Source organism: Myotis yumanensis, unplaced genomic scaffold (assembly GCF_028538775.1).
Source record: "Myotis yumanensis isolate MYYU_CA2020_CCGP unplaced genomic scaffold, mMyoYum1.0.hap1 SCAF_12, whole genome shotgun sequence".
NCBI lineage: Eukaryota > Metazoa > Chordata > Mammalia > Chiroptera > Vespertilionidae > Myotis > Myotis yumanensis.
Genome location: NW_027223763.1, coordinates 26,771,320 through 26,796,950, shown reverse-complemented (window position 1 = coordinate 26,796,950; position 25,631 = coordinate 26,771,320). Strand labels below are relative to the sequence as shown.

At 48.3% G+C, this 25,631-nt stretch overlaps 1 protein-coding gene across 10 annotated transcripts in view; it reads left to right on the top strand.

Moving 5' to 3' along the window:
* The window catches only part of CCDC180 (coiled-coil domain containing 180), a 54,701-nt gene extending 31,279 nt beyond the window's left edge, over nucleotides 1–23,422 (top strand). Inside the window, exons 22-40 of one of the 10 annotated variants that reach the window (XM_070431122.1) lie at nucleotides 370–488; nucleotides 2,041–2,221; nucleotides 3,109–3,255; nucleotides 3,903–4,047; nucleotides 4,223–4,339; nucleotides 5,600–5,698; nucleotides 6,595–6,714; nucleotides 8,070–8,242; nucleotides 8,541–8,596; nucleotides 8,715–8,790; nucleotides 10,278–10,355; nucleotides 10,464–10,530; nucleotides 11,320–11,461; nucleotides 14,685–14,845; nucleotides 15,400–15,537; nucleotides 16,001–16,112; nucleotides 18,226–18,331; nucleotides 19,050–19,185; nucleotides 20,567–23,422. In XM_070431122.1, coding sequence (XP_070287223.1) covers nucleotides 370–488; nucleotides 2,041–2,221; nucleotides 3,109–3,255; nucleotides 3,903–4,047; nucleotides 4,223–4,339; nucleotides 5,600–5,698; nucleotides 6,595–6,714; nucleotides 8,070–8,242; nucleotides 8,541–8,596; nucleotides 8,715–8,790; nucleotides 10,278–10,355; nucleotides 10,464–10,530; nucleotides 11,320–11,461; nucleotides 14,685–14,845; nucleotides 15,400–15,537; nucleotides 16,001–16,112; nucleotides 18,226–18,331; nucleotides 19,050–19,185; nucleotides 20,567–20,695 — 2,302 coding nt within the window. In that variant the 3' untranslated portion in view covers nucleotides 20,696–23,422. Of the gene's footprint in view, nucleotides 1–312; nucleotides 489–2,040; nucleotides 2,222–3,108; nucleotides 3,256–3,902; nucleotides 4,048–4,222; nucleotides 4,340–5,599; nucleotides 5,699–6,594; nucleotides 6,715–8,043; nucleotides 8,243–8,540; nucleotides 8,597–8,714; nucleotides 8,791–10,277; nucleotides 10,356–10,463; nucleotides 10,531–11,319; nucleotides 11,462–13,026; nucleotides 13,232–14,684; nucleotides 14,846–15,399; nucleotides 15,538–16,000; nucleotides 16,113–18,225; nucleotides 18,332–19,049; nucleotides 19,186–20,566 lie in introns of those variants that run through there. The other 9 variants (XM_070431121.1, XM_070431123.1, XM_070431124.1 and 6 more) reach the window with 9 other exon arrangements.
* The last annotated feature ends 2,209 nt before the right edge of the window (nucleotides 23,423–25,631 follow it).

Sequence of the window (25,631 nt, the reverse complement as noted above, 5' to 3'; positions counted from 1 at the left end):
CGTGTATTTTAGCCTTTGATTTAACAATTCCAGCTCAGGGAATTTGCCCTATAGAAATGCGTCTACACTTGACATATGTACAAGGTAATTCACTGTGGCCTTCTCTGTAAGAACAAATGGTTGAAACCCATCCAGTGTCCTCCAGCAGGGGTATGGTTAAAGAATTATGATCCACCCACACCAAAAACACAGTGTTTTGGGGAAATAAAATAAGGAAGGAAGAGTGGAAGGGCAAAATACTTTATCAATATGGAAAGATCTCTCGTAGACCCCGATTGCCGTCAGAATGACCCTCACTGGTCTCCCCCTCAGGCTTCGAGCTGGCTTTTTCGAGCACTTAGAGAAGTGGTTTGACCAATGTTCCCTCAGTGCCCGGGTCACCGTGTCCACCAAGATTGATCAGCTGGACTCAGAACTGGAGCTGCGCCTGCACCTGCACCAGCCAAGAGCAGAGCACATTGAAAAGGACATCCACAACGTCAGGGCAGGTACAGCCCCTGCCTGGGGAGGCGGCCCTGCTCCAGACCCCTGGCGTCGGTGCCACCACAGCTCCACGCTCACTCGCTGCCCCAGTTTGCACCACACAACCCTTATCTTGTTGTCACACCACGCGTGTCAGGGTTTGCTCCTCCCAGGCTGGCCGAGAAGGTAGTACTTAAGAAGACTCATTCAAAATGTTTTAATAGTTGTTGTTTTTTAAAGAGGCATTAGAATATTGAAACGAAGGGTGTTGTCCTGTTTTAGCTGTGTGGATGCCAGATCTGTTCACATACCTGTCAGATATGTGGCGGATGCTCCAGAGGCAAGCCTGTAGCTCCAGGATCAGAGCTGTCAGGCTCAACCACTGTAGCTGTGTGACTCGGCCAGGTTACCTGACTTCTCCGGTCTGTCTCTTACCTGTAGAAGAGGATGTTGTTAGTGGCAGTGACACAGTGAGGAACCGTCAGCAACTCATACAAGCCACAGGCCTCCCGAAGTGGTAGCCATTAATTTCTGCTTATAATGTATAACACTTAAAAGTGGTGCCTTTTCTTTCTTAGGCAGAGGGCTCCAGTGATGGGGGCGGGGGCACACGTTTAGTTGGATCCTTCCGTGACCCCTGTTAGGTTTTCACTTGGATCACACTTCAAGCTCCATCACAGACCTTCAGACAGTTCCCACCGGATCCCACCCAGCCTCCTATTGCCCGGGGTGGTGAAATGGTTGTGGAATCAGGCAACCTGGCCTGGAGTCCCAGTGCTTGTGGCCTCAGGAGACCTTCTTGACTTTTGGAACCCCACTGTCTTCATCTGAAAAATGTGCATCAACGATAAATATAAGTTAAGGTGCTTTCCAAAGGCTGGTTTCCTCCCCCTCCCTGGCTCCCTGGCCCAATGCACCATGTGGAAGTCAAGGCCAGAGAAGCAATGTCCCAGAGCCACACCATTCATTTTTGACGGCGCTGGGACCACAGCACTTGCACCTCTCCCAGCGGTAGGGAGGTCAGATAGGGTGAGCTGGGCCTGTCTGCTAGCTCTAAAGACCTGTGATGGATCCTTTGAAGCCAAATCCCGGTTCTTCATCTTAGAAGTCCACTGGAATTCAGGCTCATTGGAAATGATCAAAAGGAACCAGCCTCAACAGCTCAGCTGTGGGCTGGGTGTTTTCTCCCAGGCCCTCTTACCGAGATCCCTGACCTCCCCAACACCTTGCCCCTATCTCACGTGCTCCCAGGTTGCTTCTCTGGGGCTCTCCATCTCCCAGGCCTTGTTCCCTTTAGCTGTAGGCAGGGTGTCTCCACCAGCAGAGACCTCCCTACCATAGCTGGGCAGAGCTTCCTCTCCAATTAGAGACGCTGGAGCAGTTTCAAATTGGCCTCCCTGATATCTGTGCCCATTCCCAGGCCACGCCCCGGTGAGGGCAGCAGGGCAGAAGAAGGGACATTGTCCTGAATCGTCCCTGCTCTGCAGCAGCCTGGGAAGGGCAGCCGTCATGTCAGGGAAAGGGATATCCTGAGTCGACTCGGGGCCCAGAGGACCTCAGCTCCCTCGTTCATTTCAGCCGAGCTCTTGCTTCATCAAGAGCGTTTGGACAGCCACTGTGCCGGGGTGCTGGAGGCGCTGAAGAAGGAGAAGCTGATGTTCTCCCAGTTCCAAGAGGAGCAAAACGTGAAGACTAAAAACTTCCGCAGCAAGATTAGTGACATGGAACACATCTTCCTGAATGCCACCAAGAGCCAGAAGTAAGGGCCCTGGAGTCCCCCACCCTGGCCTTGTGGGCCTAGAACACAGCCGGGTGGCTGCTGTCAGAGGGGTGGTCCCTCTGGTGGATAAAAGAATTGGGGTCTTCCAGGCCATGGAGCAACCTTCTCTTTTCTTTTCACCTCTGCACGAGAGTCAGAGTCCAAGTGGGAAACATCTGTCTGGGGCTTGGGGGCCGGGGCAGGTGTGCAGCCAGAGAGAACAAAGGGTGCTCTATGCAGACAATATATCCTGAAATGTCCCCTTCCGTCCAGGGCAATCAGGATGGAGGAAGGTGGGTAGGGGCAGAATTCTCCCATCAGGAAGGGGCACTGGCCCCGCTGGAGGTAGATATGTGCTCAGGGCAGAGCAAGGGGTTCCAGGAGGCCATGCAGGGATTTGGGATGGGGGCTCTTGCGTGCTCAGGGAGGCTCAGCCTGGTAACAGGCGAGGAGGCCTCACAGGTCTCCGCACAGTGATCAGCTACACAAGAGGCAACTGGTTAGGGTGGACTTGGGTGTGAAGAGGAAACCTGCAAGGGCACTCATTCCGGGGAGCCCTGGGGAACAGGAGCCATGCTGCCGGGAGTTAGAGCGAGGGTGCCGGGGGGAGGACAAGATTCAGTAGGACCCAGGGATTCTTTTACCAATTTGGTGGCAGGGGCTGGAGTGAGGAGAGAGGGGCCCTCTGACCCCGCACACTGAGAGTTCCACACTGTGTCCCGCACACGCCGGCATTTTGAACTTCCTTCGAATGCCTCTTTTACTGTGCAGAGACGATGGGCAGTGCTGCTTGGTGGCCTCACAGCTGGGCACAGCAGTGGAGCCCAAGCAGCCTTCCAGGTTGGCCTCCCTTGCCAGTCACCACCCTGCCCCTCCCATGTCCCCAGGCTGGTCACTCTCAGCAGCACCCTGAACCGGGAGCTGCTTAGCTACGTTGATGTCATCCAGGTGTCCCTGCGCAGCTTCCGCCAGTACTTGGAGGAGAGCCTGGGCAAGCTTCGCTATACCAACATTGACTTCATCAAGCACAGCAGGTGGGAGCCAGCGTCCGGGCCTCTGCGGCCACCAGGCTTTCTCTATTGAGAGTTGGTCATGTCCCCTTTAGTTTTTTATTGTGACAAGATGTACATAACATAAAACTATGCATTTTCACCGTTTTCAGATGTTCAATTCAGTGGTATGAAGGATATCTGCAGTGTTGTGCTGCCATCACCAACATCCATCTCCAGAACATTTTTATCTTTGCAAACGGAAACTCTGAACTCGTCATGTACTAACTCCCGTTCTCCTCTCCCCCAGCCCCTGACAGCCACCATTCGATTTTCTGCCTCCAGATACCTCATTAGAAGTGGAATCACACAACATTTGTCCTTTTGTGTGTCTGACTTCTTTCACGTAGCATAATGTCTTCAGCATTCATCCATGTTGAAGCGTGTGCCAGAGTCTCCTCCCTTCTTAAGGCTGAATACGATTCTATCGTGCACATATACTGCATTTTGTTTATCCACCCATCCCTCGATGGGCATGTGGGTTATTTTCCTGCTTCTGTCCTTGACTTACCTGCATTCATTTTACCTTGATCTTGTACTTTTAATTTAAAGCCTTATTAACCACATATTTGGGATGAATAGAAAGTTTCAGGTCTGATCAGTGGCTTCTATGTCTCCCAAATTATTTTCAGATTGTTTTCAGAGGGAGGCAACTTTTCCCCTGAAGAAATTCAGTCACTGTGTAATCGACTAGAGAAGGAAGCTACCCGGATAGAGGTTGTTGAAAGCTCAATCATGATGAACATGGAGAAGATGGAGAGCGAATACCTGGAACAGGTGGGTGAGCCCCACCCTTGACCTCCAGCCAGGCTCCCAGGATACCTGGTTACAAGGTCAACGAGGCCAGTCAGGCCCCCTTTCCAACCATTAATTGAGCCTGTCCCCCTCTGCTTCTGAAGCCCAAAAGTGCCCAATTAAGCCCCCCCCCCTTACTTTCTATATTTATTTACAGGCCAATGATTTTATCAACAAGTTTGAAAGTAAAATCCATAACCTGTCTGTGGACCTTATTTTCTTAGAGAAAATCCAGCGGTTGCTGACAAATCTGCAAGTGAACATTAAGTGTGAGGTGGGACCGATTAATTCTTCATCTGGTGTCTGTTTCTCTCTCTCTCTCTCTCTCTCTCTCTCTCTCTCTCTCTCTCTCTTACACACACACACATACACACACACACACACACACACACACACCTGCATGCCATCACTGTCCTAGAAGCTGGGGGTACTGGTGTGGTCTCTGCCCCATGGGACTTGCACTCATGCCAGGAAAACAGATTAAATCGTCATAGCTTCTGACATTCATTCAGTTCTTTGAATGTTAATGGACTTATTTTGATTGGCTATATTAGTCCTTACAAGAACTGTACAAAGCAAGCACTGCTTTTAATCCCCATTTTAGAGAGAAAGAAACACACAGAGTACGTGACTTAGTCAAGGACACAGAGCTCTTAAACGGTACAGCCAAAATGTGAGTCCAGGTCAAAGATCTCAAATAAACAATCTAGCTGAGCACCTCAAGGAACTAAAAAAAGAAAAAGAAACTTAAAAAGAAGAATAAACTTTAGCAGAATGAAGGAAATACCTAAAGGTCAGATCAGAAATAAACGAAATAGAGACTAGAAAAACCATACAAAAGATCAGTGAAACTAAGCTGATTTTTTTGAAGATAAACAAAATTGACAAACCTTTAGCTAGACTGACTAAGAAAAAAAAGAGACAAGATTCAAATAAAATCAGAAATAAAAGACATTGCAACTGATACCACAGAAATACAAAGGATCAGAAGAGACTACTGTGACCAATTATATGCCAACCAAAAGGATAACCTATAAGAAATGGATAAATTCCTAGAAACATACCTATACCCTCAACCAGTGCTGTGAGTCACCAATTTTATTTATATATATATATTTTATTGATTTTTCACAGAGAGGAAAGGAGAGGGATAGAGAGTTAGAAACATTGATGAGAGAGAAACATCGATCAGCTGCCTCTTGCACACCCCCTACTGGGGATGTCCCCGCAACCAAGGTACATGCCCTTGACCGGAATCGAACCTGGGACCCTTCAGTCCGCAGGCCGATGCTCTATCCACTGAGCCAAACCGGTTAGGCACCAATTTTATTTTTAAGCCTTATCTATTTGACAATTTTTAAAAAATCTTTAAAACGCACATTGATCAAGTTTCTGATAAGATTGTGCCTTTTCCCCCTCCTGATTTAATTTTTCCAGTATTCAATTCATTTCTCAGGTAATATGTTTCACTAAACATTTTCTTGATCAAAATCAGTATTCTAGAAACAAATCTTGGAACTTCTGTCTTTTCTAGGTGGCAAAATCTAATTCACAAGCAGATGGATTAAATTCTTCTCTGGAACAGCTTCAAAGCAAAGTAGAAATGTATCGAAACTCAAAGGGAGATAAAAATGTAAGTGCTCAGTAGATGCTAAGCTACGAATGGTAAAGATGCCTCATGCTGGAATCATAATCTGGAAATACACTCACACGGTCAAGATTTCTCCAGCACGAGGGGCCTTGGAGCCTCCCTACTTAATCCCAGGCCGGCAGCTAGAGTCCAGTGAGAGAGTCCTTTCTCTTTCATTTCAGCGACTGATTAAGGTTTCATTGTCTAACAATAGAGGACATTTATTTTTCTGTCTTTATTGATTTTTCTTGCAGAGTAACACATGCTTCTTGGAAAAAGTTCCAACATTCCCAAAGCACAGAGTGGAGAACACACATCACTCATGTTGCTCTCATTTCCTTCAGAGCCACTCATGACTCCTGTATTTGGATGCCGATGTTTCTTTGTGTCCCGGCACCTCACTGCGCTCTCCTACACACCTGTGGGGCATGGGCCATGGGATTGCTACTCTGGCGCTGTGTGCATGTGACATTGTCCTGGAGATGCCCCTCCAGAAAGTTGTGGTCATTTCACTTCTGCACACCTTTGCCATCTGGGGCCAAACATTTCCTTCTGAACCTAGCGTGTTAAGATCCAGGAGAAATCCTAGGGAAGCATTCCCTGTCCCCATCATGCAGATGGGGAGACTGAGTCAAGTATATTGAAATCACTTGCCGAGAACAAATCTGTAGACCCGGTAGTGGAACTCCCAATGCCCTAGCCGCTGAAGGAGCTGCTGTCCCAGTGCAGCAGCCTGGGAGAGCCAGCCACTCCCCCAGAGCCCTTCCTGCAAGTGAGGGGCCTCCATCCAACCAAGAGGCATTCTCACCAGCCAGCTCCCCTTCCTGAGATTCAGATGGAATCGGCCCGCCCTCCTGCAGCCTGCTTCCTGCGGCTTTCTTCTCCCATGTTCTCACTAGGTAGTGGTCACTGAGGACTTCCATGGCTTCATACAAACTTGGAAAGAAAAACTGGGCCAGAGGATTCAGTACCTCAACTGCAAGCGGAAGCACGCGTCTATAACTCAAGTGGTGTTTGCTGTAAGGCATGGAAGGGGGTGGCGGGGAAGTGGGGGTGAGCTCTTAGAGAATGCAGGGCTCAGCAAAGCCCAAGGGAGGAGGGCGCTCCCAGGCCCCTGCTGGACATCAGGCCTATGGGGTGCCTTGGAAAGGCCACAGGCTGTGCACTCAGATCTGGGTCCAAATCCAAGATGGGCCACTTCCCTGCATTGGTCTCTTAGAGGACCCCTCACCTCCTGATACCACCTCCTCTCCCCCATCAGGGCCCTCCGCTCACTCCACCCACCAGCTTCTCTCTACCCACCCCTACCACCTCATCCAAATCCCCTGGTCTCTTGCCCCCCCTGGCTGTCTTTAGCTTCTCACTTCCTTCCGTGATCCGTTTCCTGAGCTGCAGCCAGACCAAACCCTAGAAAAGGCCACTGTGACTATCACTCTCCTGCCCTCTGGGTGAAATCAGACCCATGCAGCAACCTGTGCAGTCCGCCCTCCATGGCCTCTTCATTTTCCTGGTATCCCCAAGATGCCACTTTGCCCCCCCCCCCCTAAGATGTCACCTTCATCAGACTTATATAGCAGCCTCTGGCAGCATAAATGGGCACCCCTCACGTTCTGCTCTAGTTACCCTCAGACCCTGCCAGGTTTTGAACCAGCCTTTCCTTCTAAGGGGAGGCTCTTCCCACCACACCATCAACACTAAGCCTCCATCGCGCCACCACTGCTGCTCCTGACAAGCTTAGAAGTCCAGCTGGGGCCTTCCCTCTTACAGCCCACTGCAGTGTCATGACTCAGAATAAAGGAGGGGACAGTGTCACTGAACTCTCATTGTGAGCCACCACTCTGACCCTTTCTCTAAGGTCCACCTCAAGGGGGAGTTGGCGACTCACCCATCCATGCATTCATCTATTAGTTAAAAACTTTGCCTGGGAACACCCACAGGCCAGCCTTACAGGTCCATGACCCTCAGTCTCATAGAAGACACTGGATCTTTTCCTTTACAGTACTGGTCCCCATTGTGAGCAAACACTTACTTGATATGTATTACATGTCTGTCTCTCTGACTAGACTTTAAGGTCCATGAGGGCAAGGGCCCATGTGGCCTCTTCACTCCATGTCCAGGGACCCAGGCAGAGCCTTGCAGAGAGCAGGCACTCAGGGAACATTGTTGAAATTTGGCATGCATGCATGCATGCATGCGTGAGTGGCCCTCCAAAAGAGATGTGACCGTTACTGTTTTATAAATGGGAAAGTAGAGGCTCAACATGGTCAGTCAGCTGGCCTCCAGCTGCAGCACCTGAGCAAAGTGGTGCTGGAGTGTGAACCCAGCCTATCTGCCTCCCTGGCACCTAGGCTGGGCCTTTCTCTCTGGCCTGCAGAGCAGCACCTTAACTGACTTGGACAACGAGAGTGACGTCCTGGTGTCTTCAGAAGTCCTTGAAGAGGAGGCCAAGGTAGATGTGGTCACCCCTGAGTCCTTTGTCCAGCCAAGCCGCATGGGGAGGCCCATGATTGAAGACCCAGCTATCGATGTGGTCAAGAAGATCCTGCAGTGAGTGGCCCTGGGGTGCCCTCCAGGGCCCAGCCACCGGGGCCCATGCCCTGAGCCTTCTAGGAACTGGCTTTGGAGCCACACACACTGGGTTCCCATGGGAGCCCACCCCTGAAAGCCTGTGATCTTAAGCAAGGGACCTCTCCTCTCAGAGCCTCCGTTTTCTCCTCTACAATGGGGCTCATGATAGGATGAAGTCCTGTTGTGTTGTGTGCTAACCGGGCTGGTGCCCAGTGTCTGGCATGAGCTGTGCTCATGGTCACTGGGAAAAACCTCACATCCTTTCCTTTGGTTTCAGATTTCAGGACTCAAGATTTTCAGTTTTCCCAGGTGATAAAACTCGATGGCCGACAGGTAAAAGCAAGCAGGCCTGTGAGTCGCAGGGCACTGGCAGTGGGGAAGCCAATGGTGCCACCTGGTCCATACTCACCTGGGGTCCTCTGTTCTTGTCCTGGGCGATTGTCACCCAAAGGCTTCAAGCGACACCGGAACCAGGGAGAACACTCTGCAAAGACCTTGTCCAGTGCCAATGCCACCTCCGTAGTGAGGTAGGGACGCTGGGCTGCCCAAGATCTCCCCTTCCCAGACCCCAACCTTGTCTCCCTAAAGGGAGGCCAGAGACCACCCTGTTACTTTACCAGAGTCTGTCATCAGGATGTGCCGCCTGTGCCCACAGCTTTAAGACTCCAAGGGACACAGTGAGGGTCCAGCTCTGATGCTGGTTTTGGTCATATCTGCGCTCATTCCCTCTTAGAGAGCCTGTCTGAGAATTCAGTGGTGCCCAAGGTGATGGCTGGTGGATCCAAGCCCTCTACCTTCCCACGCACATCATACTGAACAGAAAGCTGGACCCTGGAGATGGCTTTCTTTGGGTGACATCACAGAACCTTAGGAGGAGTCTGGGCCTCTGCCTTCCAGCCATGTGCTCTGCCCACTATGCCATGTTGGAGTGATTAGACTCATGGCTCAGTGAGCATGCGCTCTGGCTAACACCCAACATGGCTTTTACGGAAGAGGGAGAGCAGGCCACAAACTTTCTTGGTCTTCTGTGAGCCCTCCTTGATGTGGTTTAATGCCTGGTTTTGAGCAAGTGGTGGTGAGGAAACTATGGCTTTGCATACCTCCAGAAGGTCTTTTTAAACACTCAGGCCATCTGCAATGCAGAAGTAAACAAAGATCGACCAAATGAGAAAAGCAAAGGCTATTTACTCAGCACTTGGCGACAGCAAGGGAGTCGGCCACGTCACTTGCATTTTAGCGGAGACTCAAAGGCAGGCAGAGGAGTGGAAAAGCTTTATAGTGGAGAAGAGGGAGGGCTTTGGGTGTATGTGATTGGAGGCTGTTGGCCTCCAATGGGAAGTGGGAGGAGGGCAGCTGCGGGGCATCCGATATGATTGGTTAGGGGAGTATGTTTGGTTTTTCTCTGTTTGGTTTTAAGTTGGAAACAAGGACAAAACTTTGGAAAGCTGTCACCTATTAACCAATTCCTGGTCATTTGGGGGCCGATTATTACAGACACTTATTTAGGCTACAAAATGAAATCCATGATGCTAGGGCTGCCTGATGAAAATTCAGGATGCCCAGTTAAATTTGAGTTTCAGAAAAACATGTAATATTTTTAGTGTAAGTATGTCCCAAATATAGCATGAGAAACACACTAAAAAACCATTCGCCGCTTATATGAAATTCAAGTTTAAATGGGGGCGTTGTTTTTTTGTTTGAAAATCTTGCAACCCTATATGTGGCTCAACCCACTTTTCTTTGGGGGCTCAACAGGGTAGCAAGGATACAAATTTGCAGGCCGCGCACCTGGCTCCCTTCCCCCTTCTCAGTGGCCTTGGGTGGGATTCAGCGGTAGAGCTTCATTTCCACAGTAAGGTGGTCTCCAGAACTGTTGAGGAGCAGAGAGGCATTTTGAAGGATTCAGCCCCAAACGTGGGAAGCAGGTAGCCTACAGGGAGGTGGGGCTCCCGCAGGCTCAGATATGCCTGTCTGTCCCCGGCCTCCAGAGCACTGACTCACCTTTGTCCCACAGTGTCACACGGTTTACCAAGCCCAACAGAATAGACAGACGGTACCAGATGCTCTGGGACAAGCCACGTATTCAGGCCGAGTAAGTGACAGCGCCTTTTCCTTTAACTACATTTTAACCTGTTGTGTCCATCTAGGGGCGCTAGCTAAACCTGACTCCGTTGAGGAATCCATCTCATGTTTGTTGCAGGGATTTTAAAGGGGTCATCCTGACCCTCCTCTGGGATATCAGTGAGCATCTGATGAATGTCATAGAGGTGAGAGCTGTAGCCCACAAGCCTCTGCCTGCCCCTCTGCCAGCCACTGGCCGCATGCCCCCCAGCTGCTTCTGCCTCCTGCATTCTGCTGATAAGGGCCCTGTGGGTGAAACTGGGGGAAAGGGGTTCCAGCCCCCATGACCATGGTTACCCAGCTAAACCTCATTCATTCATTCATTCATTCATTCATTTAGCCATTTATTCAGACCTAAACATCTCTTGGACACTAACTGTATTCAGATACTGGGTCTGCCCAGAGGAGCAAGCCCATCTCTGTCGCTGAGGCCAGTGCCCAGCAGGAGGGTGACAGACATGGCGGCACCACAGGGAGACAGGTGGGACATGTCAGCAGGGGGTCCTCCAACAGGAACTGCTCGGTACCCGGTTTTAGCACACGCTCCACACAGGAGTGTCTGTGCATTTTCCTGTCTGCCTCCCGCTGAGCTGTGAGTCCTTCGGAGGAGGAGCTTCGGATCATCCATATTGGTGGCCCTCAGTCTGGTAACCAGCTTGGCGTGTCATAGTAAGCCCTCAGCCCTGTCATTGAAGAGAGATTCCATACTGGCCTTGAAGGATAAATAGAATTGTGCCATCCCCTCTCTTGTGCCTTGCATAGCCCTGTGACACCAGCAGTGGTGAAAAGGACAGACAGAGCAAGGGTCACCATCACAGGGGACCGCAGGAGTGAAGGCTAGGCGGTGTTGAGAGCAGGGAGGAGGATGCCAGGATCGCGGACCAGAGTCCCATGGCGAGGGTCCTCACCCACACGCCGCCAACCTTCTCTTGCAGGAGTTCTACCGCAGGGAGAAGCGCTCAGTCACCAGGCCCGACTGCATGTCTGATACCTTGGAGCAGTGTATGGAGAACGTCTGCAAGAAGATCCTGGAGTACCAGAACCAGACGGACGACTACCACAACTCCTGCCTCATAGGTGGGTGCGGGCGGCCGGCAGGCGGGCCCCGGTGTGGCACGAAGCCACTGCCTGAGCTAGACCTGGGCCTCAGGGTCTGGATGTTACTTTCTCACCTGGAGGTCACCAGGTGAGTCAGAGGAGCCTCTCCATGAAAAGTTGACATCTTAGAATTAAAACCTTCATCAGATTTAGCTGGGGGAAATAACAATGCCTCGTCCCAAAAGGCCCCTTATTTTGGGATATGTGGTGATTTCTATAACTAACAATGCTTTGTTCATTGCACAGATATTTTCGACAGCTTTATTGAGATATTCACCTGCATATAATTCACTCATTTAAAGTGTACAATTTAATGGATTTAGTGAGAGTTGTGCAACCATCACCACTGTCAGGTTTAGAACCCCCGGTCCCTCATCACTTTCCCAGCCCTAGGCAACCACTAATCTACTTTCTGTCTCTATCGAGTTTCCGGTTGTTAACTATCATATGAATGGAATCATGTAGTATGTGGTCTTTTGCGACTGGATCCTTTCATTTTGCACAATGTGTTAAAAGTTCATCCAAGTTATTGTGTGTATCAGCACTTCATTCCTTTTAATGGCTGAATCATAGTCCATTGTCTGCATGTACCACATTTTGTTTATCTGCTCATTCATTTATGGGTGTTTGATTGTTTCTGTGTTTTGGCTATTGTGAATAATGCTGCTGTGAACATTCATGTACATGTTTTTGTGTGGACATAGGTATTCATTTCTCTGGGGTGTATGACTAGGAATGGGATTGCTGGGTCATATGGTGACTCTGTGTTTAATCACTTGAAGAATCCTTCCACGGTGCTTACTGCATGCCTGGCCTGGGCTGGGCTAGGCTGGGATGAACTCAGTAGAGAGTGCCTCCTAGAGAACAGGGATATGAAAATAGGCAGGTAGATACATCTTGCCATTTACATTTATTGTTATATGTAATATAATAAGCCATTATTATGACTTAAAGGAGTTGTGAAAACTCCTTTACCCCCCTCTTGCCCATTTCTCCATGTACCTCTGCATCTTCATCCATAGTCATGTGTGTTTTATGCAGTCATAAGTCCTAGTTATTCCTCTTGTAAGTCAGGGAACCTGAGGGCCTATTAGAGGCCTGCTATGTTGGTGGAGAGGCAGCATGGATAGAAGAGGGAGAGGATTAGGGGATGGTCAGACCTGTGATCCAGGCCGAGCACTGCCATCTTCCAGCTGTATGACCTTGACCAAGCCACCTGGCCTCTATGAGCCTCCGTTTCCTCGTCTGTAAAACCCACGATGCAAGGCTTTTTTGAGGATGAAACCCCTCGCACAGACTTGCCATGTGCAGGGGAAAACAGTCCGCCGTGGCTCTCGTTACTGTGGCTGTGCAACGACTGGAATAGACACTGCAGGCAGCATCTCATTTCTCTGGCTCAGCATTTCCCCAGGTGAACTCCGTTCTATATGCTCTTCCATAAAGTGAAGGTCCCGTGGTCAAATGGGCTTGGGAAATGCTGCCAATTATGTGCGTCTCTGGAAGATTCTCCGTTCACAGTAAATGTTCACTTCCATTTCTTACAGTTTGGGAGTCCAGGTATCTGACCAACTCTCCCAGTGAAAAGGTGTAAAAATGCCGGATATAATATGTTTGTGATGAAATCTTTTAAATGCATCGAGCTAACTGTGAAGCAAGAAACACACAGGCCCCAGACGTAAACAAAATTGGAACTCTGAGAGATAAATTGAGCAGTAATTTTGGCTCTTCCCTAAGGACTTTGCTGACTCCCAGGTGAATTTAAGCCTCTGGTTTCATGGCCTTCAGGGCATTGGGAACAGGAGACAAAGCCTGGACCTCCCAAGGTGGGAAGTCCAAAAGGACACTAGGGCTCTACCTACAGAGTAAGGGGAACGAGACAAAAACCACCCCTCCCACTCCTACAGCCCAAACTGTCTTATTAAAAACCTTGGTGCTGGGTAAAGAAGAAAAACTCCAATGAGAATCCACACCTATAAGCCAGCCCCAGTGTGGTTTTTAAACTTGAAGTCACACTGAGCTAAACCTGAATTTAACTTTCTGTGGAGCATCCAAAAGGACTCTCACTGATACTTTAGCTGAAAATGATCGTGAGTTAGTTGTGCCAGATGCTTGTTTAATACAGACACTACAAATCTTCATTTTTAAAAAATATATATTTCATTGATTTTTTTACAGAGAGGAAGGGAGAGGTATAGAGAGTTAGAAACATCGATCAGCTACCTCCTGCACACCCCCTACTAGGGATGTGCCCACAACCAAGGTACATGCCCTTGACCGGAATCGAACCTGAGACCTTTCAGTCCGCAGGCTGATGCTCTATCCACTGAGCCAAACCGGTTAGGGCTACAAATCTTCTTTAGTAAAATCCACCTTCAATTCAGGCCTCCAAGGATTCCCCAAAATAAAAAGCCCAGAAAAAGAGTTCACGGTAAAAATAAACAAAACATACACATACACACACACACACACACACACACACACGGAAAAAAAGGTATCTTGAACATGAGGTAGACAGCAGGATGAGGCCAGTAAGGACTTTATCAAACAGAAAATATAAAAGCATGTATTTATTAGAGTCAAATAAAAGAGGAAATTGGAAAAATGAGTAAGGAACAAGAGATTATGAAAATGGACAAGTAGAAATGAAAGAGAACGAAATAGAACTCCTATATTTGAAAAATAAATAGTTGAAACTTAAAAATTATAAATGGCTTTACAACCATATTGTTCATTGGTGGAGGTGAAATTAGTGAACTGGCACGTAGATGCAAAGAAAACATCCTTAATACAACAGGAAAACAGATGACATTTGGGAAGAAAGGTGAAGAGATATGGAGGAAAGAGCAGATCTAACATATATAGCTATTTAGAAGTCTGAGAGGACAGGCAGGAGACTAGAGAGAAGACGATATTTAAAGAGGGAATGGATGAGACAATGTTTTACGATATAATGTTATTTTAAATGAGCCGAAAAGCCCTGCAGAGTTTAGAAGAGAAAAGTCTTTGGAACTTTTATGCTGTAGTAGTTTTCTCTACACTAGTTTGGCCACAGGACCCCTTTTGATGAAATAGGTATTACCTCATCGAAGACCAAGTCTCTCTCTCTCTGGGAAACTGCTTCGGGCCTTGGTAAGAGAGACTCCCTCAGCAACGGGGCTCTGTTCTGTTCTCCCCCCTGGCCTCTCCTCCCCAATGTCTACAGAATTACGTGCCCAGATGCGGAGATTTGAAGAGCTGCTGCCCCAGATGTGTTGGCTGGTGATGGAAAATTTCAAGGAGGACAACTGGCAAAAACTTTGCACCTCCACCAGAGAGATCCGGGAACAGTTCTTGAATTATCACAGGCAACTGGAGAAAAGGAAGGTAGGGGCTCCAGGACCTGCCCTTCCTCTCCAGGTTCAGGGGCCCTGGGTGAGCAGAGATGGATGCAGGGCATGGGAAGAACTGCGTCCCAGGGAAGGTGATGGGCCAGGCTTGGGATTGTTGCATGGGGACTGGGGGACACAAGGCATTGGGGGAATGGGAGTGGAACCGGCAGCTTCTTCAGTGAAGTCATTCAGTAAACTCCTTGTTGGGTGGGTCAGCTGGGTTATGTGCGGCCATTGTCATTGAGATCAACAATGATTGTCTCCCTGGTCTCACAGCCATGAGTTGTTCCTCTCATTGAACCAAAGCCTGGATTGTGCTTGGGCAGGTGCTCAGCTCATCCTCCCCCGCCCCTCAGAGTCAGCTCCAGCCAGGCCCCTATCTTGCCTTTTCTGCCCACTCATGGCCCTTCACACACCCTGGTCAGAACACACACCAGTCTGGCCATTGCCATAACTGGCAGAGGACCTAGGCCAGTGACTTTTTGGTCCTGACCTCAAGACAGCGTGGTTGAAATTCCTGCTGATTTCTGGATCTTTTTAAAATTGAAGGATAAAAATGCCCAGAGTCTTCATCCAAATCTTGGACACCCTATACATTCAAAACAAATGGAGTCTCTGTGTCTAATGGAAGAGAAAAGACAGAAAGAATTGGACAGCATGATTATGAGCACCAAGGAGAAGCTGGAGGTCAGTGGTGCCATCAATTCCCTCCAGAGAGATGACCCCACTGACAGCCCGGCACCAGCATGGAGCACGGCTTTGTGCCGACACCCTGGCCACGTCAGGAGATGAAAGTGGGCGGGTTTTACAGGTGGAGATGGTCAGTATTGGCCTTTTGTGACTTGTATCTCTTAATTTCTAAATTAATTATTTACAAAATTATTAATGAGAACTTTTCCCCCACCATCCATGTCTAGTTTTATTTCTTCTTTGGTGAATTGTCCCTTGGCCATTTCGGAATCATTTCCTACCTTCAAGCCAAGTCACCTCTTGGGAGAGGTCTCCTGACTGAAGACCAAATGTCAGTTATCTTGGCTATAATTGACGTGTGGCTTTGTCTTGTTACCCGCTGGCTCCCCAAATCCTCCCTCAGCCTGCTGTTGGAGGCAAGGTTCTCTGCTACCAACTGGGCTCCCCATGTTTCTTCCAGGAATGCATCAGGAAGTGTGGCCGGTTATTCATAACCAGCTTGGCCAGCTTCACCGAAAAGTTCCTGCTGCAGCTGGATGAAGTGGTCGTCGTCGATGATGTCCAGGTTGCAAGTAAGTGGCACTACGGCCCTGTGTCCTGGCCGCAGGGCATTGGCGAGACAAAAGCTGATGGGCCATGCGGGATTTCTGCCTTTCCCCAACTCCACCAGAATGAACACAGATTCTCCACCGAGGGGACTGATGACTTTTTGTTTGTTTTCATGAGAAATAACTTTTTTTTAAATTAAAAAACAAATCCCAAATGGGTCAGCAATTACATGTAGAAAATGAAACTCTACTAGTGAATATTTTCATAATCTTGGAGTAGGGACAGCTTTCCTAACTATGAGATGACAGCCAGAAACCATAAAGGAAATGGCTGAGCCTGGCTGGCGTGGCTCAGTGGTTGAGTGTTGACCTATGAACCAAGAGGTCACCGTTTGATTCCTGGTCAGGGCACATGCCTGGGTTGTGGACTTGATCCCCAATAAGGGGGGGGGGAGGTGCAGGAGGCAGCCGATCAATGATTCTCTCTTATCATTGATGTTTCTATCTCGCTCCCTTTCCTTTCCTCTCTGAAATTAATATATATATATAGTAATATAGGCTGGTACTTCTCTGTGGCAAAAACAAAACAAAACAAAACAAGGGAAACTGTTGAAAGATGAAAAGACAAACCACAAACTGGAAAAATATTCCTACTATCTAAAAGTCAGAGAAAAGTCCAACATCTCTGTGGTACAAAGAACTCTACCAGGTCAAATTTGTAAAAAGAGACAAAAGACAAACACATGCAATTCAAAAGAGAAGTAATTCACATGGCCAGTGAATTACTGTAACAAATGTAACAAATGCTTAACTTTACTGATGACAAAAAATGCAAATATGAACATTATGAATATATCCATTTTCGCCAACAGCCTTGCCACCATAGTAGTTTGGTGGCAACCAGCCCTGGTGAGACTGTGAGGAAGCCCAAGTGCCATAGAGACCCTGGGAGAAGGGTAACACTGCTACCGCTCTCGGGGGCAACCCGCTGTCAGTACCCGTCAAAATTCCTTTTTCTCTTCCTTGTACCTACCGGTCACAATTGTTAATTTTGACCTGGCAGTTGTTGCTCTAGGAATTTATCCAACAGAAATAGTTGCACAGTTTTTCAAGGACATATTCTAAAGCATATTCATCACAACACTAACATTGCAAAGAATTGGGAACAATACTAATATCTAGTTATAAGGGATGGGATACATAAATTATGGCTGAAATGTACAGTGACTGCTGTTCAGCTATTAAAGTGTGTTTAATGGTCTATATGTGCTAATGTGGAAAGGCAGGAAGAAATACTGTTACGTGAAAACACAAGTTGACAGTGAGTACTTTTCTATGATCCCATTCAAAAACCACACACACACACTATATATATGAATTCATGTGAGAGAGAGAGAGAGAATGAGAGACAGAGCCTGAGAGATAGTACCAGACTTTTGATAATGATCCCCTCTGGTGGCTGGGATTACCAGAGACTTCTAAAATCTATTTTTTTTTTTCCAGGTTAGGGATGTTTCAAATTTTTATAATGTGCATATTACTTTTGTAGCTATAGAAACACTTAAATCACATCTTAAGTATTATTCATTTATCACTAATCGATTAAGTAATTAAAATATATTATTCTTATTAAAGTTTTTGTATTACAAAGACAGTAAATATTCATTATAGTAAAATAATGAATTCAATATGAATTACAAAGAAACTTAAGAATGCAGCCTACAGCTCTGGCTAGTGTGGCTCAGTTGGTTGGGCATCATCCAGGGGACCAAAAGGTTGCTGGATTGGTTCCCAGTCAGGGCACATGCCTGGGTTGTGGGCTTGATCCCAGGTTGGGGGATGTGCAGAAGGCAGCCAATCCATGTTTCGCTTTCACGTCGACTTTTTCTCTCTCTCCCTGACCTTTCCTCCCTCTCTCAGAATCAATTAAAAAATCTTTTTTTAAAAAGGAAGAATACAGCCTACATATCTGGTGCAGTCAGTTTTTCTGCGGGAGGAGCTCTGCCTCCCATGGGAGACTCCAAGTGGGGAGAAGGGGAGTGAGGCCCTCATTTCTCTAAGGCCAGAGGTGGGGTGGGGGGCTTGATCTCAGGCTGTGGACAAGGCCTCGGTCAGTAACCTGTCTCTTGCCTGCCAGAGATGGAGCCCCCTAAACAGAAAACATCAATTCTCATTCGGAGGAAACTTGCTGGGCTATCCCTGGAGGAAGAGAGTGAGAAGCCTCTGATCGAACGGGGCAGCAGGTGAGAGCCACGAACGGGAGGTATACCAAGAATGGCTGTATTTGCTGGGGGCAGTGCTGTGGAATAACCCTATGCTCTGTGCCTCAGTTTTCTCATCTGTGAAATGGGCGTGGCAGCCTACCTTCTGTGGTATTATGAAGAGAAAGTTAAATGAGATTGGAGTGCCCCTGGCACATACTGAGAACTCAGTGGCCGTTAGGATCTACAAAGGGGCCCACAAAGAAAAGGAGGCCTTTCCCACCGTGAGGCAAATTCTAGGGTTGCTGGTGGCACTGAGAATGTGTAACAAGAGCTGTCAAAGTGCTCGTTCCTGTGCCCCAAGTATGTCACTCAGGAAGAAGGAAGGAGTGACTTGCCCAGCTTCGTTCTTAGCAGCAGCTATTACAGCGCAGTGGGAAAAATGGAGCAGGAGCCTGCGGCTGCCACCTGGCTGGCTGTCTGAGGAGTGAACGAGGGCCCAGAAGTAGGAAACAAGGAGAGGTGTGCCATGCCTCTGCCCAGGCAGAGCCCAGGGTTGTCTATTCACGTGGATTTAAACTTTTCACACGGATGAAGATACAAAAAAGAGCTTGAAGAAGCTTAACGTTAAATGATCAGAAGGGGTTTTCTTTTAATGAAGACATTTAAAGAAATGCTCATCTCCGCACCAGGGTTCGAGGGTGCACCGCAAATGGTGGAGGCAAGCCTGCGGGGCTTTTACATGCATGTTTGTTTGTAGGAAGTGGCCTGGAATCAAACCCACCGAAGTCACCATCCAAAACGAGATTCTCCTCCGGAAAACGCCATCAATCACCACCCTCAAAACAACGCTGGGCCACCTGGCGACCGTGGAAGCCCGAGATGATGTCTACCTGGTGAGTGGAGAGGCGGGCGGGGACTGGCGCACCCGAGGGATGCACAGCAGCCCCGTTGGGCTGGCTGGGGAAGGAGACAGCTTCCCATCACAGTGTCCTGGCCTGTGGCCATGGAGCCGATGGCACAGGTCAGGGTACCCCAGAGCACAGTGTCAACACTCAGGACAGTCGATGTGCTCAGACACAAGGACGTGAGCCGCTGGTCATGTCCAGTCCCAGGGATAGCGTGAATCTGATGGCGTGAGCCCAGTACAGCAGGAGCCCCGCAGAGGTCACCCCCGACCCAGACTGCGGGGAGAGGAAGGCTTCTCAGAGGAACAAGGGGCCAGAGTCGGTCAGAGGCAGGGAGGCCCTGGGAGCCGTGGGTGGAACGGCTGACGGTTTCTGTTCTCAACATGAGGCATCTCATTGAGTCCTTGTAACATCCCCATGAGGAAGGTAGAATTGTCCCATGTTACTGATGAGGACACTGAGGCTTAAAGAGAGTGCCCTCCAGATGCCACTACAGAGTGGCAGAGGCAGGGTTAAAACCGAGTGCCTGTCAGACACCCAGGGGGCCTGTGTGAAGAAGAGCCTACAACTGGATGCTAACCATGGGCCCTCTCAGCTCTGAAGATGTGTGGACCTTTGGTCCTGGTGCCCAGAGAGAAACCTTTTCCTGCCCAGAGATATGCTGACCCTGGTATTGGGAAAGCCTACTGTGCCCGGGGCCGCCCTGACCCAGCTACCATGCCAAGCCCCAGGCAGAGGGGACCCCAGCTCTGCCTGCTGAGTTCAGCGAGGGCTTGAAGCCTAGAGGGCTCGGCCTCCCGAGGAAGCCAGGACCCCACATCCCCAAGGAGGCCACAGGGTGGGCAGCAGTTAGCAAGAAGTGCAGAGTCCATAGTCAGGTAGACTGGGGTCCTGGTCCCTGTTTCGTCTCTTTCTAGCCGGGTGATCCCAGCAAGGCTCAGTCGGAGCCTCAGTTTCCCCATCTATTGAACAATCAGACCTGCCTGATTGGTGGTTGGGCAAATACATGAGAAATGACTGGTGGAACTCTTGCCAGTACCAGGGGTGGGTTAAAGCAAGTAGCCAGCAGTTTGCAGTGTTCCTCTAGACTAGAGCAGTGGTCGGCAAACTCATTAGTCAACAGAGCCAAATATCAACAGTACAACAATTGAAATTTCTTTTGAGAGCCAAATTTTTTAAACTTAAACTATATAGGTAGGTACATTGTTATTAACTTAATTAGGGTGCTCCTAAGGCTTAGGAAGAGCCACGCTCAAGGGGCCAAAGAGCCGCATGTGGTTCGCGAGCCGCAGTTTGCCGACCACTGCTCTAGAGCACAGAGTCCAGAAGCCCCTCCTCATGCGGCCTCTTCCTGCTGCCTCGCTCCTAGAAATATTTGGCATTGTTTGAAGAGGAGTTGAAGAAGATCCAGGACGAGAACACAGTGCAGGTGAACGAGGCCCAGCGCTGGAAGAACAGCTGGAAGAGATCCGTGGAAACCCTCCAGAGCCTGTACTAGCAAGGCCCTCAACTCACCCCAAATAAAGGCTCCTTTTGTAGGAACTGCTTCTTGACCTCCCCATCCGTCTCTGTCCATCCATCGTCCACCTGCCTGTCTGTCCATCTGTCCGTCCACCCACGCGTGCACGCACGCATCCATCCATCTATCCATCATTCCTGCTCTGTACCCAGCACTGTAGCTTCATCTGTGGCCAGGGCACGATGTGGTCCCTGCCCCCATGGACACCAGTTCCAAAGAGGAAGACGGAGGTGAGCGGAGGAGTTCCCTGTGGTTAGCAGGGATGGCGGGTAAGAGGAATAGGTCACTTACAACAGCGACCAGTACTTTGAAGCAAATAACTAACAAAAGTCATGCTTGGTGCTTCATCTTGGAAGATGAAATAATTTGGAAAAGAGTATATTTTACATAAAACAAAATGAGGATTGTACTTGCAGCCATGCCCTGATTCCTAGAACCAGTGAAGAATTAATCCATTGTTGACTGTATGTCTGCCTGGCAACGCGCCTGACCGAAAGACAGCATCTTGGAAAAATGTCTGCTAGGCCTCCTTAATATTCCTAAGGGCCGCTCTAATCCCAGGAGACTCAGGTCATTCTCTCCAGAAACCTCCGTCCTGCTGTCTTCCTTCTCTACTTTCTCTTCTTGGATTGCTAAGCGGCCCCATCATGCCAGATCTCATTTGTCGGTAGCTTTCTATGTCACTTGGACAGGGCGCTCATATTCCTTCCCCGACACCGTACACTCCTGTTTCTTTCACATGCTTGGCATTTTGACTTTGCATCAGTTCACATTTTCACATGCGTTCTCTCCTTTAATGGCTCACGAGGTAGGCTTCCACATACCTAATGTGCTTTCCTCCCACTGCCTTTTCTTTTCCTCACCCTGGCATCTAGTGTAATATACATTTTGTACCAGTTGGTTGATTGACTATTACGGAATCAGGAATATGGTAGCTGGTTGCCTTCCTTAAAGTATTAGTTACCCCACCTCCGTGCCCTACCCCACAACTGGGCCCTTAACCAGCTGACAGCTCAATATTTGTATCCTTGGAATCATCCTAATATCCGGGCCTTGCCCAAGGCTGAGTTGTGTAAATGACCCACAACTGGAGAGGGGGCAGAGGCCATCTCTTAGCCAAGACCCTCCCCTGTCCTCCCGTGACCTCTCACTACACAGTACCGCTTTAAACTTTTTGTTATGCCCCATTTTCCATGTTGTGGGCTGTGTGGCCTCTACAGCTTTAGGGATCCGCCTCTCTGGGGATTAGCCCCTTTCTGCTGACTCACCTGGGAGGTCTTTGTGTGCAGATTAGGGAGTTTTGCTTGATCAGCACAGCCTTAGCTGTACCACAGCCTGGATTTGAGCAGGGCTCTGGCAATCTCTCCCTTTTGCTTTTTGTCTTGTTTTTCTCCTTACTCAGTTAAAACAAATGCACTTGTCTAGGCGTTTCTCTGCATTTGATTGTGAGGCAGTAGCTGACGGGAGAGGGAGTGATTGTGATACTCCCGATTAACCAAAAGTAGATCTACCCAAAGGTCCCTTTAGTCTGGATCTGTTTTCCCTGACCTTGTAAGCAGCAAGAACCGGTGAGGCTGGGTTTCATCACTGTTTACAACTTTGAACATGTTGTTGTTCAGCTTCAAAAAAGGGTTAAAATGATTATTGCTAAAATTATTTGCGATTAAATAATTCAGAGGGGAAAAAAGATGAATAAAATCTAAATTCTTTTCAAGGCATGGACTCACCTCCCATGTTCTCCACTGTAAATATGTTTGAGGAACACGTCAGGTGCCCTAGGAGCTCAGCTAGAGGAGGAACCACTTTCAGGGGGGCTTCAGGAACGGTTCCCAGGAGCGCAGTTACCAAGTCCCCGAGGCTCATCTGGTGGAACATATGTTGATGGAAACGAGAGTTTGGGTTTGGGTTTCCTTTTTGAAGACAACGTATAGAGGAAACAGATGAGTTCAGATGGGAAGTGAGCTGAGGGCAACCAGAGGCCTCTAAAATCGCCTCTCTACATTTTGGAGGGTGAAAGAGATGTTGGTAAAGCTGCCTGGTGAGATAAAAACAAAGTGAAAGACGGATAGGTTCTTGGAACATGGTTGCTGTGTCCCTTGCATTGTAAACAGTGCTTTCTGAACTGAGAGAAGGGAGGAAGAGTCAGAAACTCAACCAATAGTTTTGGTCCTGTATGCCTTGTACAGGTGTTTTGGTTTTTGTGTTCAACGTGGCTCTCTCAAATGATCAGATTCCCCAGGTATGGAGAAAAATGCATGAAGAGCTTTCAATGGAATTTTCACACTTGAAACATTTCCACCTTTCTCACCCCAGGATAAGGTGACAACAAATTCATCTCCCTTCCTTACACAAGAGAGGTTACAAGGGAAAGGGAGTACAAAACCATCTCTTAAATCATGTGCCCAATTTTGTATCTATGTGTACCTCTGTATCATATATACTGACTGCTTTCCCCAGTAAGAACCATTGTGCTTAAAGAGTAACTAATTTGTATAATTTTGAATGTCCCTTAATTCCCCTGAAATCCAGTTATATCCAAGGCATGAGGGTTAATTCTTGAACTCCTTGGGCCTTGGACCATTCCCAAAGAAAATAAACACAACTTCCTAAGCTGTTCTTGCTATGTCAGCTACCCAGGGACTTCTGAGAATTGTCTGATATGTCTTAATAAAAAATCTATCTACAATAGATACTTTACCCAAGAATATCTACGAAGGGCCAATAAACATGAAAATATGCTCAATATCATTAGTCATGGGAATATGAAAAACCTCAATGTGACATCTCTAGATATCCACTGGAATGGCTAAAATGAAAAAGACTGACAATACTAAGTACTAGAACAACTGGACCCCTCATACATTGGTGGGGATAAGAGGGAGGGGAATCCAAAATAGGTCAATCACTTTAGAAAACAGTTTTATCTTACAAAGTTTGACATGCAGTTACTCTATAACTAGAAACTCTACTCCCAACTCTTTTAGCAAGAAAAACAGAACCATACAAAAATCTGCATGTGATTGTTTACAACAGTTTTATTCATAACTAGAGGCCCGGTTCACGGATCCGTGCACCTGTGGAGTCCTTCAGCCTGGACTGTGGGGATTGGGCCAAAACCAGCTCTCCGACATCCCCTAAGGGGTCCTGGATTGCAAGAGGGTGTTTCTCAGGTGATGCACCCTTTAATCGGGCTCCCTCCTCTCTGGTCCTTGGTGCATCACTTGAGAACCGCAGCTGCCAAGTCACCGCAGCTCACCAGCTCCTGCATTGAGGGTCTGCCCCCTGGTGGTCATTGTATGTCATTGCGACCAGTCAGATGGTCAGATAGTCGCTTAGGCTTTTATATATATAGATAGCCACAACCTAGAAACAACAAAATTCATCAAACTGTATATTAAATTTTTTATTATATGTAAAGTATTCGTTAGTAAAGCTGATTTCTTAGAAAAACTAGCGGCAGAGCATCTTTTTCCTTAACCCATAAGACAGCCCAAACATGGAACCCCTTTGCAAGGATAAAGGATCTCAGACTTGGGGTCAACTCACTTGGTTTTATCACTTATTTTGTATGTTGGACTCCGCAGTTTTTTCTAATTTCCTACTCCAACTGGCGCTCTTTCAACTGGGAGTGGCTTTTTCATATTTCCCGTTTTAAATATGGAGCCAGAGAGTGTTACCAGCACTGCAGAGTCCAAATTGGGTCTGGTTGCATTTTAGGTCTATTAAATCCACTGCAGTGTTTGGAGCAGATTGGGGGAGAGAGAAGGGAAAGAGCTCTGAAATAGGCTGAAATACAGCATCAGACAGCAAGGAGCGCCAGGGAGAGACATCGGGCAGACTTAGGGGCTAGATGTGGAAGTATAAAAGAGAACGGTGTTCAGAGAAGACACTGCACAGTTCCCCACCGCGTTAGGGAAAAGGCCCAAACTCCTGAGCATTTGTTGATCAGGCCTTCCATGATATACTCCCAATCTACTGTTTCATTCATGAATCAGAAGCTCCTCAAGCACAGGCCTTCACATAGTAGGCACTCCATGAAAGTTTGTGTTCAGTATATACTGTTTGTCTATTCACCTTCTGATGAACATTCGTGTGTTTCCATTTCGGGCTGTTAGGATTAAAGCCGCTATGAATATTCTTGTCCAGGTCTTAAAATGGGCATATGCTTTCATTTTTCTTGGGTAAACTCTGGGAATGGAATTGCTGGGTCATATGTTGGTTTAAGGAATATAACCAATATGCCCAGTAAGTGTTGATAATAATGCATGTGCAGAAGAAATAAATGAATAAATATCAGGTGTTTCATAGTTTTAGAATGAATGAATGCATTTGACAAATAATTTATGTCACCCCTATCATGTGCCAGGCACTATCCTAGGCTCCAGGATTAGACTAGGGAACAAGACAAAGATCCCTGTGCTTCTAGATCTTTAACTTGAGAAGGAGCGTAGATAGGAAAAAACAGTAAAACGTTCAGTGTGCTAAGGAGAGAGCAGCGAAGGGAGACAGGGAACCTGAGGGAAGGAGAATGACGTTTCTGAGATTGTGGCCACCCTCCCCGAAAGAGCTATGCTTGAAAAAGACCTAAAGGAAATGAGCGGCTGGGTGGCTGTGTAGCTGAAGAAAGATTAAACAAGCAAGAGCTGAATGACATGTCCGACGGCAGGAACACGTCAGAGCCCGCCCGGCCCGCTTGTACTTGCGTCGCCCAGGAGGAGGCGCTGCTGAGCCCACCCCGCAGTCTGCGCCCCGGGCCCGCGCAGGGGCCCGCGCAGAAACCGCTAGGCGGCGTCGGTTTCCCTTCCCTCGCGGGACGCTGGCCTGGGCCGACGCGGCCGGGGAGCCCGCGCGTGCGCACACCGAGGCGGGGTGCTCTCGGGGCGGGCGGAGCGGAGCGGGGCGGGGTTGGCGGCGA